At 44.5% G+C, this 13,183-nt stretch overlaps 1 protein-coding gene across 6 annotated transcripts in view; it reads left to right on the plus strand.

Annotated features, from left to right (window-relative positions):
* Positions 1-13,183, plus strand: part of FARP1 (FERM, ARH/RhoGEF and pleckstrin domain protein 1) — a 261,056-nt gene that overhangs the window by 229,984 nt on the left and 17,889 nt on the right. For all 6 annotated transcript variants that reach the window (XM_063953058.1, XM_063953061.1, XM_063953062.1 and 3 more), the window contains exons 20-22: positions 11,510-11,578; positions 11,925-12,014; positions 12,247-12,329. In XM_063953058.1, coding sequence (XP_063809128.1) covers positions 11,510-11,578; positions 11,925-12,014; positions 12,247-12,329 — 242 coding nt within the window. The remainder of the gene's footprint in view (positions 1-11,509; positions 11,579-11,924; positions 12,015-12,246; positions 12,330-13,183) is intronic.

Below are 13,183 nucleotides of genomic sequence, written 5' to 3' on the forward strand. Positions count from 1 at the left end.
AACATTAATGCTAGGACTTATGCCATGGCAGCGCACAGGGCCTTGTGGTTGCGTCAGTGGATTGCGGAAGCAGAATCCAAACGTAGTGTGGAATGGCTCTTTGGGGTTGAATTGGATACCTGAATTTCCAAAGTTACGTCTGGGAAATCCACGTTTCTCCCCTCTGGGGCCACGCCGGCGAGACGCTCCTACCTGGGGCTGTCTGTCCAGTCCTTTCAGTCTCACAGATTTCGATCTAAGGCCAGAGGTGCCTCCAATGCGACTAGAGGCACCAGAGGTAAGTCCAGAAAGCTTGCAAGCACCAGCTCTCAGGAACAGACCACCAGTTCTGTTTCCGCTAAGGCCTCAGCATGACGGTGCCCACCCACCCCAAAGGGGATCTCGAGGTCGGTACTTGACTATGTCACTTCAGCCGCATCTGGGAGACTTCCTGCCAGGATACCTGGTCAGAGATCTTGTTTCTCAGGGCTACAAGCTGGAGTTCAACAATACTCCCCAACGATTTTTCAAATCAAGCTTACCAGCTTTGGAGGATATGCAAGTTACGTTGCAACAGGCCATCCTAAAGTTGGTCCAGTCCCGCGTCATTGTTCCAGTACCAATACGAGAACGCGGCAAAGGGTTTTACTCAAACCTGTTTGTGGTGCCGAAACCGGACGGTTTGGTAAGACTCCTTTTGATTCTAAAATCCTTGAATCCTTACTTGAAGGTGTTCAAGTTCAAAATGGAATCCCTGCGAGCAGTGATTGCGGGCCTGGAAGAACAGGAATTCATGGTCTCTTTAGAGATCAAGGATGCCTACCTCCATATTCTGATTTGGCCGCCTCATCAGGCATACCTGTGGTTTGCACTGCTGGACAATCACTTCCAATTCCAGGCACTGCCCTTCGGCATGTCCACAGCTCCGAGTGTATTCACAAAGGTGATGGTGGCGTTGATGTTCCAGCTCCAGATCCAGGGACTCAACATTGTTCCTTACCTGGACGACCTTCTGATCAAAGCAAGATCCAGGGAGCTTTTGTTGCTCCATATCGACCGCACTATCCAACTTCTGTCAGACCATGAGTGGATCTTCAAACTTACAGAAGTCCCACCTGGAGCAGACTCAGCGGCTTCTGTTCCTGGGGATGTTGACGACAAGGCGAGAACACTTCAGGAGATGGTCCGCATGGTACACCGACCTGCTCGAGTGTCCATCCATCTTTGCATAAGATTGTTGGGGAAGATGGTCGTCTCCTATGAGGCGATCCAATATGGCAGGCTCCATGCCAGAACTTTTCAGCTGGATCTCCTGAGCAAATGGTCTGGTTCACATCTTCAGATGCACCGAATGATACAGCTGTCACGAGTCTACGAGGATGGGGAGCTGTCACCCAAGGGGTGCAGTTCCAGGGCAGGTGGTCATCCCACGAAAGCCTCCTTCCAATCAACATTCTGGAACTTCGTCTGACCTACAATGCTCTGCTTCAGGCCTCTCCTCTGCTCAAGGATCACGCGATCCAGGTACAGTCGGACAACGCCATAGCTAGAGTCGACAAGGAGGGACAAAAAGCCGAGCCTGCATGCGAGAGGTGTCAAAGATACTCCTCTGGGTGGAAACAAGTGCAAGAGCAATGTCAGCAATCTTCATTCCGGGTGTGAACAACTGGGAAGCAGACTTCCTGAGTCATCACGGTCTCCACCCGGGGAGTGGGGACTCCACCAGCAGGTGTTCCAGCAGGTCATCAACCGGTAAGGTTGCCCGCAAATCGACATGATGGCTTCTCGTCTCAACAAGAAACTTCCCTGGTATTGCTCACGAACCAGGGACCCTCAGGCGAGGGCAGTGGATACACTGACGTCGCCTTGGCCTTAACGGCTGATCTACCGGTTCCTCCGATTCCGTTACTCCCCAGGTATTTTACAGGGACAGAGTGGAGCTCTGGACTAGGCAGCAGTTCCTGCCGAAGGTTGTCTCTGCGTTTCACTTAGAATCAGCCTATTGTGATTCCGTCCAATTCTGATATTTGTGCTCCTCCAGAGGCATTGTATACTGTGAGAGCCTTGAAGAGCTATGTCAAGAGAACGGCTCGAATCAGAAAGACTGATTCTTTGTTCGTGCTCTATGATGCGCAGAAAAAGGGTTTGTCCTGCTTCAAAGCAGTCCAACAGGCTTACTATCCAACAGGCCTATGTATCAGCAGCCTTCAAAGCTACACAAGATCTGCTATAAGCGCCTAATCAGAAAGTTTTCAAAACGACATCACAAGTGCTGCCAAAAAAGCACCGTGTATATGCTTTAGAAATGCCAAAAAACAAAGAGAAAAAATTGGCTGCGCTTATAATGTAGTAAAAAAAAACCTTTGTTAATGGAGAGCTGACAAACGTAATAATAATGAATAAAAAATTTTTATTAAAATATTAGTATACCAATGGAATTATGAACACAATGTTTTTTAAGAACTTATGCATATAAATCTGCTCTGAGCTGACCCTATGTATTGAGCAGCAATTATTCCTTTGAGAAAGTCACGTGATCGTGACGAAACGCGTTAGGCTCGATCACGTGACTTTCTCAAAGGAATAATTGCTGCTCAATACATAGGGTCAGCTCAGAGCAGATTTATATGCATAAGTTCTTAAAAAACATTGTGTTCATAATTCCATTGGAATACTAATATTTTAATAAAAAATTTTTATTCATTATTATTACGTTTGTCAGCTCTCCATTAACAAAGGTTTTTTTTTTACTACATTATAAGCGCAGCCAATTTTTTCTCTTTGTTTATCAGCAGCCTTACCTGTTCCTAAGTCTCCGAAGGCCCACTCTACAAGATCAGTGGGTTCTTCCGGGGCGGCTGCCCGTGGAGTCTCGGCCTTACAACTATGCCTAGCTGCTACCTGGTCGGGGAAGAACACTTTTGTTAAGTTCTACAAGTTTGATACCCTGGCCAAAGAGTATGCCCAGTTTGGGCAGGCAGTGCTGCAGCAGTCTCCGCACGTTCCCGCACGTTCTGGAAGCTTTGGGACGTCCCCATCGTACTAGATTCCCCAATATCCTTTATGGATGCTAGAGAAAATAGGATTTTAATTACCTACCGGTAAATCCTTTTCTCGTAGTCCATAAGGGATATTGGGCGCCCGTCTCAGTGCGTTGACTTTTCTGCAAGTTCTTGTTTTGTGGTTACCTGTTCAGCTGTTAATGTTGTTGTTACCAGCCATTGCTGGTCGTTGTATGTTAGTGGTGTGCTGGTTTATAAATCTCACCACTCTTTATCATATCTCCTTCTCTCATATATGTCCTTTCTCCTTCGGGCACGTTTTTACCTATAACTGCCTGTGGGAGGGGGCATAGAGGGGAGGAGCCAGTACACCCAGTTCAAGAAATTTAATGTGCACTGGCTCCTTTGGACCCCGTCTATACCCCATCGTACTAGATTTCCTAATATCCCTTTCGGTAATTAAAATTCTATTTTTTAAAAGATCCCATAAATTTCCTTACAGATGCTATTTGTGTAATGTTGGTTACAGTAGGCAGATATTCAGCTCCAGTTTTATCCCCTAGTTCCACTCCATGCATTGCTTTTTGCAGTAACCATCTCATTTTCCTTTGTGCCATTATAACTCTATTGGCTTTCAAATTACCCTCTCATATGGGCTCATCCACACGTGGAATACTTGTGTTGTATTCTAAATGGTATCTGTGATAATGTATCCAGGTGAATATTGGGCAGCAATGAAATGCACAACATAGAAGTAACTTCACGGGATTGATGTAAACAGTTTCTTATGGCTGCTTGCATGCAGGTACTCCGATCGTGTGGATGAGCTCTTTCCCATCTAGTCACAATAGTGCATATATTGGTAGTAAGGAAACACTGTGGCTGCAGAAATTAATATTTATTTTTCATCCACTAGGGGTCACTGGAGTACTCTTGGAAAATGGACCGTGCAAGAGCAAGGATAGGCATATTTAAATGTATAACCCTCCTTCCCCTCCATACTCCCAAGATGCCTCAGTGTTTTTTGTGCATCTCAAGGAAAGGCACATCCTGAACTCTCTGCTCCAGACTTTTATTTTTATTTTATTTTTTATTTTACAACACAAGCTTATTAAGAAGCGTGGGTCTGGAACTGTGTGCTGCTCGGTGCAGCGCAAGGCTTGTCGGCGCCTAATAGAGAGGTTCCTCCATAGACCTTTATCAGCTTCAGCTGATATTTCAGAATCCGCTGACAAGAGGCAGTCGGAGCTTGCAGAGAAGCCCTGACTTACATCTCCAGAGGCGGTCGGAGCTTACTGAGAAGCACCAACATACCTCTCCTGACTGTCCCTGTAAAAGACCTCATGGAAAAGGGAAGGGAGCGGGCGGTTTAGCTCAGGCTGTCCACCGGGCAGTGTGCATGCTTTCATACAAGCTAGGTAAAATATTTCTCTCCCCTCCGCTGAAAGACGGGGCCACAGAAAAAGAAAGAGCGACGACAAGCTCAGCTGCACTCGCGCCCACGGTCACAATCTCGGCTGCGCAGTGCCGGAGACTGCGCCGGGCGCTAGCGCTGCCAGGGGAGAGGTGGGCGCCATGAAAATGTGCACCATAATTGGCTACGCACCCCTGCTACTGCAATCACCACTGTAGAAGCGGTGGGGTGTAACGCTGTCAGGTATGGCCGCCTCCAGAGCTACTTAAACAGTGTGTCACCAGTCAGTGTCCAGGGAGCGTGTGGTATTGTAACTGACCGCAGCCCCCTCTTTAGCTGTAACGAGCCAGTCAGTGTCCAGGGAGCATGCGGTACAGAAACTGACTGCAGCCCCCTGCATAACTATAACTGGTATGGGACTGAAGGTCGACATACCTTAGGTCGACACCAGAAATAGGTCGACATGGAAAAAGGTCGACATGGGTTTTTAATGGAGTTTTTTTGTTTTATTTTCTTCGTAGAGTGAACGGGAAGCCCAATTAGTGCACCATGTTCCCTCGTATGGCTCGCTTCGCTCACCATGCTTCGGGCAAGGTGCCTCGCTATGCTGCCGCTGCGCTCGGCTGGGTAACCGTTCCCAATTGTAGTCCACGTGGATCGTAAAGTATGAAAAAGTTCAAAAAATATGAAAAACTAATGTCGACCTTTTTCCATGTCGACATATTGCAGGTGTCGACCTAAGGTGTGTCGACCAATTGGTGTCGACCTTTTTGGTGTTGACCTGGAGTCCGGATACCAGCTATAATGAGCCCTGTATGTTTTCTGAGAGCGTGCAGTACAGTAACTGACCGCAGCCCCTGCATAGCTATAACGAGCCCGTCAGTGTCCAGGGAGCGTGCGGTACAGTAACTGACCGCATCCCTCTGCATAGTTATAACGAGCCCTGTATGTGTCCTGGGAGCGTGCGGTACAGTACTCGGACCGCAGCTCCCTGCATAGACAAGACTCTCACAGCGGGGAGACAGCGGATCGGTATGATCACAGCTCCCTGCACGCCGGAATTGCAGCTGGGAGAGTGGGTGGTACTGTATGACCGCATCTCCCTGCACAGAGCCGGCACAGCGTGGAGCGAGCGGCACAGAGTGCTGGAAGCTCCCTGCACAGACGCCGGCATTTACAAGGAGCGAGCGGTACACATGTCCGCGGCTCCCTGCACAGGCGCCGTTTGTTACATAATATGAATGTCTGTGAACAGGACCTTATTGTGACTAGCACTGTTATTTCAGTTAGTGCATAGTTGTATGCCCTATATTAAAATCCCTGCTTTCACGTGGTGGGTGTAGGGAACATTCTATAGACGTTCCCTGAGTTCTACATGAATAGTGGGTGTAGGGTAATTTTATTGTAGAACATAAGGGACACATATATTTACTTCTAAACTTCCTGCCACCTTTTGCAGGATTTTGGGTGTCAGTACTACTACACACGGCCCCCGCAGGGGTGTAAGTAGATTTAGTATAACACTTATGTTTTCATTATAGGGTGCTGAGCCTTCTGTTTCACACTCCCTTCAGTTATTTTACTAAGTCGGGGGGAAATATGTTTTCACTGTATTATTGTGTTTATTGGCGTGAATGCTAAACTCAAATCATGTTCTGATGTCTAATCTAACCCCCATATATAGTGATAGATGCTCAATTAGCTTAGTGATATCACTCAGGTGCTTGCAAGGGAGGGGTATTTCTAAGCAAGAAAAAAAGCATTTTGTTTCCCCCAGCACCCTGAATGACGTCCGTAACCAGATGTAAATCCTACACAAAATTAGAATTCATAGATCTTGGTTACATATATTTGCGCAATTGTATGAATGAGCCTTCAAGCCGCGTCAAGGCCTCTCTGTATATTGGGGGTCCCTTGCGCTATATCTAGGTGCAGGGTGTGGCACCCCAAAAAATCAGCATAAGCCAGAAAAACCAGGGCAGCATACCCATGAAAAAAACTATAGTGTTAATAAATTAGTGTTAGGAAGCCGAAGCTATATACAGAAAGTGATAATGAGATGTAATTAAAATAAAGAAATGCTGTTAGTGAAGAAATTAGTAAGTGATAAGTGTTAATAGAATGTAAAGGTATGCCACACTAGAGCCATCCAGCCCAGCCAATCCAGGGGCACCGCACCCCACACCTCCAATTACCCCAATCTGGGTCTAAGATTAACCAGCATGGAGCCACAGGATAATGGCTCCTTACTTAATATATCTAAGCTAAGAGCTACCTACCTATCTACCTTGGAGCAACTAATAGTGCTCTGGTTACAGTTGCATCTGGTTACAGTAACTCAGTTACATCTGGTTACTGATGTCATTCAGAGTGCTGGGGGAAACAAAATGCTTTTTTTCTTGTCTAATCTAACCACATTTGGGCTATGATGGCATGTGAAGGCGGATTTGGTATCAGAATTGGCTGCCAAACGAACTTATCGTCACTCGCCAAGATCGGTTTCAAAATCATGCTTTCTGTGCACCAGAAGGGTTCAAAAAGATCTCTGCATAAATAGTCCAAAGCCTATGAGTAGTCATACCTATTTAGTCGTTGGTTCAATCTGACGATTCTAGCCCACAGTCACGCAGATTGCTTATACGGCATTAATAATTTCATCAGGGCGGATCGCCAGGTTATAGACTAAAGAACCTCGGTTGAAAAATTAGGTTTTATTTGCAGAAAGACAAAGGGCGACTTTCCTTTTTTCCAATTCTCTTAACAAGCTAATGTTAACTGGGTTTCATTGCCAGAACGGTTTTATGTCAGAGTTCCTCCTGAGGCCATCTATACCGCGGCAGGTGTTTTGTTAAGACCTGCTTTGGTTGGAATTTGGGTTGACAAGGCTGTAGTAGCGTGGGCAAAACCGTTCACATAGGTCTACTACAAGGTTTTCCTCTGACCAGTAGATATAATTTTAACTAATCTTGTTGTGAAGTAGCTGAGTATTTGGTAAACGCACCTATGGATATGGGACAAGTCAGTCTCAGATTTAGGTTTCTACGATTGCGGGCCATAGAGTGCTTTGGTTGCGGTCTAGGCAGACCGAGGCTGAGTCAAAGCGTCAGATTGAGGCTTGGTCTTATTTTGCGATATTTTATTTGGTCCTAGACTGGACAAATAATTTACCAGCCTACTGTTGGAAAATCTGTTTTCCTACCATTACTTACACCATTTCATAAAACAAAGTATTCTGGACCAGCGTTCAGTGCTTTTAGGCCACAGTCCTTTCAAGGCCGTACTTGACAATTAGGACAAGGTTTTTAACAAACCATTAACCGGCGGTAAAAAAATAAACAGGACTGTCTGTGTCAGTAGACAAGAAGGCAGTTTTGTAAACCGCTAGTCAGTCCCTCATAAGGTTCGGCAGTTTATTTCAAGTACCACCAGTAGATTGTTCTTCATATTATTATTATTTATTATTTTTTTTGTGGTACGACGGCTGGACGGCTCGGACAGACCGCTGTGGAACCTAAGGGCCCGCAATCAGTACGTCACTAACTACACATTCAACATCAGAATCGCTGCTGTCAGTGATGGCAGGTTTAAAACCATAGGAATTCAAGATTCCCTCGATCTCACATGGCCACCACAAAAAGTGTACCTAAGCTTTAAAATACAAGCTACCGTTTAGTCTGTCCTCAGCGCCTTGGGTGTTCACAAGGCTAATGTCTGGGATGATTGCTCATCTCATATCCCTGCTAGTGATAATTTTGTAATTACGACTTTTCATCAGGCTTCATCTCAACAAATGCTCCTTCAGTATGCTTACTGACATATAATGTCCTAGTACAGCACGGTTGGTTTGTCAACTTCAAAGAAATCAGACTTATTTCCGTGTCAACGAATCAGGTTCTGGAAATGATAGCTGGATACGGCAGATCACCGAATTTACCCTCCGGAGGTGAAAGCACAAAGTGTTCGTCAACTGGTACAGTTAGTGCTAACTCCACTGACAGGTTCGATGCAATTGTGCTTTCAATTGTTAGGAAAGATGGTGGCATCTTTCGAAGCACTCCACTTCGGTCTCTTTCACTCTCGTCCTTTTCAGCTAGATCTTCTCGCACAGTGGTCAGGGTCTCATTTACAGATTCATCACCTGCTGCGGTTGTCTCCAAGGGCCAGAGTATTACTACTCTAGTGGCTCCACATACAAAAACTCACCGCAGGGTAAAGGTTCGGAGTCTGGAATTGGATAATTCTGACGACGGGCGCAAGTCTTAGAGGTTGGGGAGCTGTGGTCCTACATTGTAAGCTCCAGGGTCTATGGTCAGACTGAGAAAGATTACTGTCAATAATTGTCCTGGAACTCAGGGCAATTTACAATGCTCTGCGACAGGCAGTTCACATACTACGGTCTCAGACTATTCAGGTTCAGTCAGGCAGCGCGACAGCAGTCGCATGCATCAACAGACAAGTAGAGACTCGAAGTCACGTGGCCATGCGAGAAGTTGCTGAAATCCTGAATTGCGCCAAGCAACACCAAGTAATATTGTCAGCAGTCTTCATTCCAGTAGTGGATAACTAGGAGGCAGATTATCTCAGTCGTCAGGATTTTAATTCAGGAGAATGATTTTCATTCAGAAGTGTTCCAGATGTTGGTCCAGCGATGGGGTTACCCACAGGTGGATTTAATGGCATCTCGCCAAAATCATCAGACACCCAAGTTTTTGTCCAGAACAAGAGATCCAAAGACAGTGGCAGTGGGTGCTCTCACAATAGAGTGTCCGTACAGCCTCTATTTCCACCATTTCCGCTGCTTCCTCGGTTGCCAAAACGGATCAAACGAGAGTCCATGACCGTCATACTAGTGGCGCCTCATTGGCCTCGGAGAGCTTGGTTCTCAGATCCCCGCAGTCTGATCGTAGACGATCGGTGGCCGCTTCCACTACATCCAGACCTTCTGCAACAGGGTTTGTTTCTTTACCCCGATTTAGTGCGGCTGCGTTTGACAGGGTGACTGTGGAAACCACTCTCTTAAGACGAGAGGGCATTCCAGAATCGGTTATACCAACCATGATACGTGATAGGAAGCCAGTTACAGCACAGGAGGTGGCGAGCTTATATTGGTTGATGTGAAGCTCGCCAGCTTCCGACATCTTCTTTCAATTTATCCCGTCTCTTGCTATTTGTACAGACTGGGTTAGATGGAGGACTACGTTTAGCGACACTAAAACTAAAGGTGCAGGTTTCTGCTTTGTCGACTTTCTTTCAGTCCCGTTTGGCTCTTTTGCCAACAGTGCAAACTTTCCTGCAAGGTGTCCTCAGAGGTCAACCTCCGTTTTAACCACCTACAGCTGCATGGAACTTGAATCTAGTTTTAGATCTTTTGCAGTTCTCAACTTTTGAATCCTTACAACAAGTGGATGTTCAGTTTGTAACTTTGAAAACTGTTTTTCTCCTAGCCTTAGCAAGGCGTGTTCCTGAATTAGGTGCACTGTCATGCAAAGCACCGTATCTTGGGGGTAATTCCAAGTTGATCGCAGTAGGAATTTTGTTATAAGTTGGGCAAAACCATGTGCACTGCAGGGGAGGCAGATTTAACATGTGCAGAGAGAGTTAGATTTGGGTGTGGTGTGTTCAATCTGCAATCTAATTTGCAGTGTAAAAATAAAGCAGCCAGTATTTACCCTGCACAGAAACAAAATAACCCACCCAAATCTAACTCTCTCTGCACGTTATATCTGCCTCCCATACAGTGCACATGGTTTTGCCCAACTGCTAACAAAATTCCTACTGCGATCAACTTGGAATTACCCCCCTGGTGTTTAATGATTACAGAGCGGAATTTCAAGACGAATTCCACTTTTCTACCACAGGTAGTATCCTTTTTTCATATGAATCAACCATTCGTAGTTACTGTTTCCTCACAAGGTTCACAAACTCCAGCTTCTTTGGATGTGGTTCGCGCGCTTCGCATTTATTTAGCTCGAACATCAACAGTACGTAAAACAAATACATTGTTTATTCTCTAGGATGCAGTCAAAATAGGTTGGCCAGCTTCCAAACAGACCATGGCTAGATGGATTAAGCTGACCATTCGTCAAGCTTACTTTCATGCTAGTCTACAACCGCCTGCATCTATTTCATCATATTCCACGCGTTCTGTGGGAACGTCATGGGGAGCAGGTCATGGAGCTTCCACGACACAACTTTGCCGTGCAGCTACATGGTCATCAGTGCACACGTTTGTGCGCTTTTACAAGTTTGATACGTTTACGGCATCAGCATCTAGCTTTGGCCGCCAAGTGTTACAGGTGCCAACCAGCTCTCCCGCCCAAGGGGGAAACTTTGGTACATCCCAAGAGTACTCCAGTGACTCTTAGAGGATGAAAAAGAAAATAGGATTTTGGTACTTACCAGATAAATCCTTTTCTTTAAATCCACAGGGGGCACTGGACGCCCACCCAGAGCAGTTTCATCTGTCTTGTGGTAAGTTCAGTAAATCTTATTAAAACACATTATCACTGACTTGTTTGAATGTTAAGGTGATTGTTATCTATTGTCGTGTCAACTTTCCAGTTGTCCCTTATGTTGTGTGTCAACTTTCCAGTTGTCCATCATATTATAATGTTATATGTAATTCTCCATTGTTCATCCTCTCTTTCGCTCCTGTTCGGCTCAGCAAAAAAACACTGAGGCATCTTGGGAGTATGGAGGGGAAAGAGGGTTACACATTTAAATATTTAAATGTGGCTATCCCTGCTATCGCACCGTTTATATCCCAGGAGTTCTCCAGTGCCCCCTGTGGATTCAAAGAAAGAAAGATTTATCTGGGAAGTACCAAAATCCTATTTTAATGTAAATGCTGGTCACAGATGCTGTGATAGCAATGGCTGTATAAAGCGATGGGCCGATGTCACCGCATCCGTGGCCCCAAAACAGTCATGATGCCTAGTAATGATCTAATCAAAATCAATTGGATCTCTATCAGACGTTTTGGTAATTAGAGCCGAACATGGCTGCTAGATAGGAAATCAACTTCCAAAAACGCTAATGGCAAAATGGCCATAAACCTATATAAAGTATTCACTGCACATAATATCTGTAACCGTTGTTTCATATTCTATTCCAGGAGTTCATCAGGCTTGGAAGTTTAAGCAAGTTGTCTGGAAAAGGCCTGCAGCAACGTATGTTTTTCTTGGTAAGCAATATAGTTATCATGAAAATACGTACAGTATATATTTTATTACCAGTTACATCCCTGCAGACTGTCAGCATAGAATCTTTAGTAGACTTGTATTCTGTTTCCATATGAATAGCATGGTATTCTTAAATTGACCACCTTATATGAATGTGTGATTTGACATAAGCTGGTCTTGGCTGTATGTTCAGTGTACCATTTGATTCCCTTTGTTGATCATATCACTTCCTAATTTATAGCACCATATTAGATTTGTGTACTCCATGAGACATTTGCATATATTAACATATAACTGACAGCATTGCCCAGCATAAAGAGAAATAAAGGTGCATTCTCTGTCTTGCAGTTTAATGATGTGTTGCTGTACACAAGCAGAGGGCTGACCTCATCTAATCAGTTTAAAGTGCATGGACAGCTGCCACTGTTCAACATGACGGTGAGTAGTGCTCTCAGCTGCTGTTTACAGCTTGGACATAAAGTACTGTAATCTGAACAGAAATGTCATTTGTTGTATTTACATAGGAAACTACATAGCCATAGATCGTCTATAAACTATAGCTTACATTTGTGTGACTGATTACATTTTCTTATGGTCTGCTGAACGTGATGAAGCTTATTCTAAGTAGCAGATACCACCTTTATTCTGTGTGTTTTGTCTTGCTCTTCAGGTAGAAGAAAGTGACGAAGAATGGGGAGTGTCTCACTGCCTTACTTTAAGGAGTCAGAACCAAGCTATAGTTGTTGCAGCCAGGTACATTGTAATCACATGCACTGACTACATGGGCCCAGGCTTGAGGTAGCAGGGGAACAAAGACTGCTCTGTTTATTCCCCGTTTATTAATAATTTACTATTTGCATAAGATTATAATTTATATTAGTCAGATTTATTTCTAGGGCATGGTAGAAAATGGAAATACGAGCCTGGACAATGATGCCATGTTTTATTATGTGCTAGATGCTGTAGGGTAGCGTTTCTCAAACTCTGCTCTCTGGACCCATAACAGTTCATGTTTTCCAGACCACCTGCAGATCTTTTCAAATGTGTCCTAGTTAGTAAAGAATTCACCTGTGCCCCAGCCAGGAGATCTGGAAAATGTGAACTGCTAGGGGAACTGAGGGCCGACTGCTATAGAGATGACAGATGATCCCACGGATATGTCTTGCTTGTTACTGTATATACTGACCTCATCACCTAGCATTTTGTTTTGTTCTGAATACAGTATGACTCCAAACAAATCCCTAAACAAATACAATCAAATATATATATATATATAGTGTGTGTGTGTGTGTGTGTGTGTGTGTGTGTGTGTGTGTGTGTGTGTGTGTGTATATATATATATATATATTTATTTATTTATTTATTTGTATCAAAGCTCACAGAGATAAACTACCAACCAATCCGCTCCTGACTGTCATTTTTCAAACACTGCCTATGAAGTGACAGGACAGTCAGGATCTGATTAGTTGGTATTTTAGTTCTTTCCAAGCTTTCATTAATCTCCCCCTAAATATTTAAAACTTTAACCACTTTCTGGCCATATATAAATAATATCTACGTTCTAATAATAGAGTCCTTATTCGTCAAGCATAGAGTTATACAGTATT

The sequence above is a fragment of the Pseudophryne corroboree genome, chromosome 2 (assembly GCF_028390025.1).
Source record: "Pseudophryne corroboree isolate aPseCor3 chromosome 2, aPseCor3.hap2, whole genome shotgun sequence".
Lineage (NCBI taxonomy): Eukaryota > Metazoa > Chordata > Amphibia > Anura > Myobatrachidae > Pseudophryne > Pseudophryne corroboree.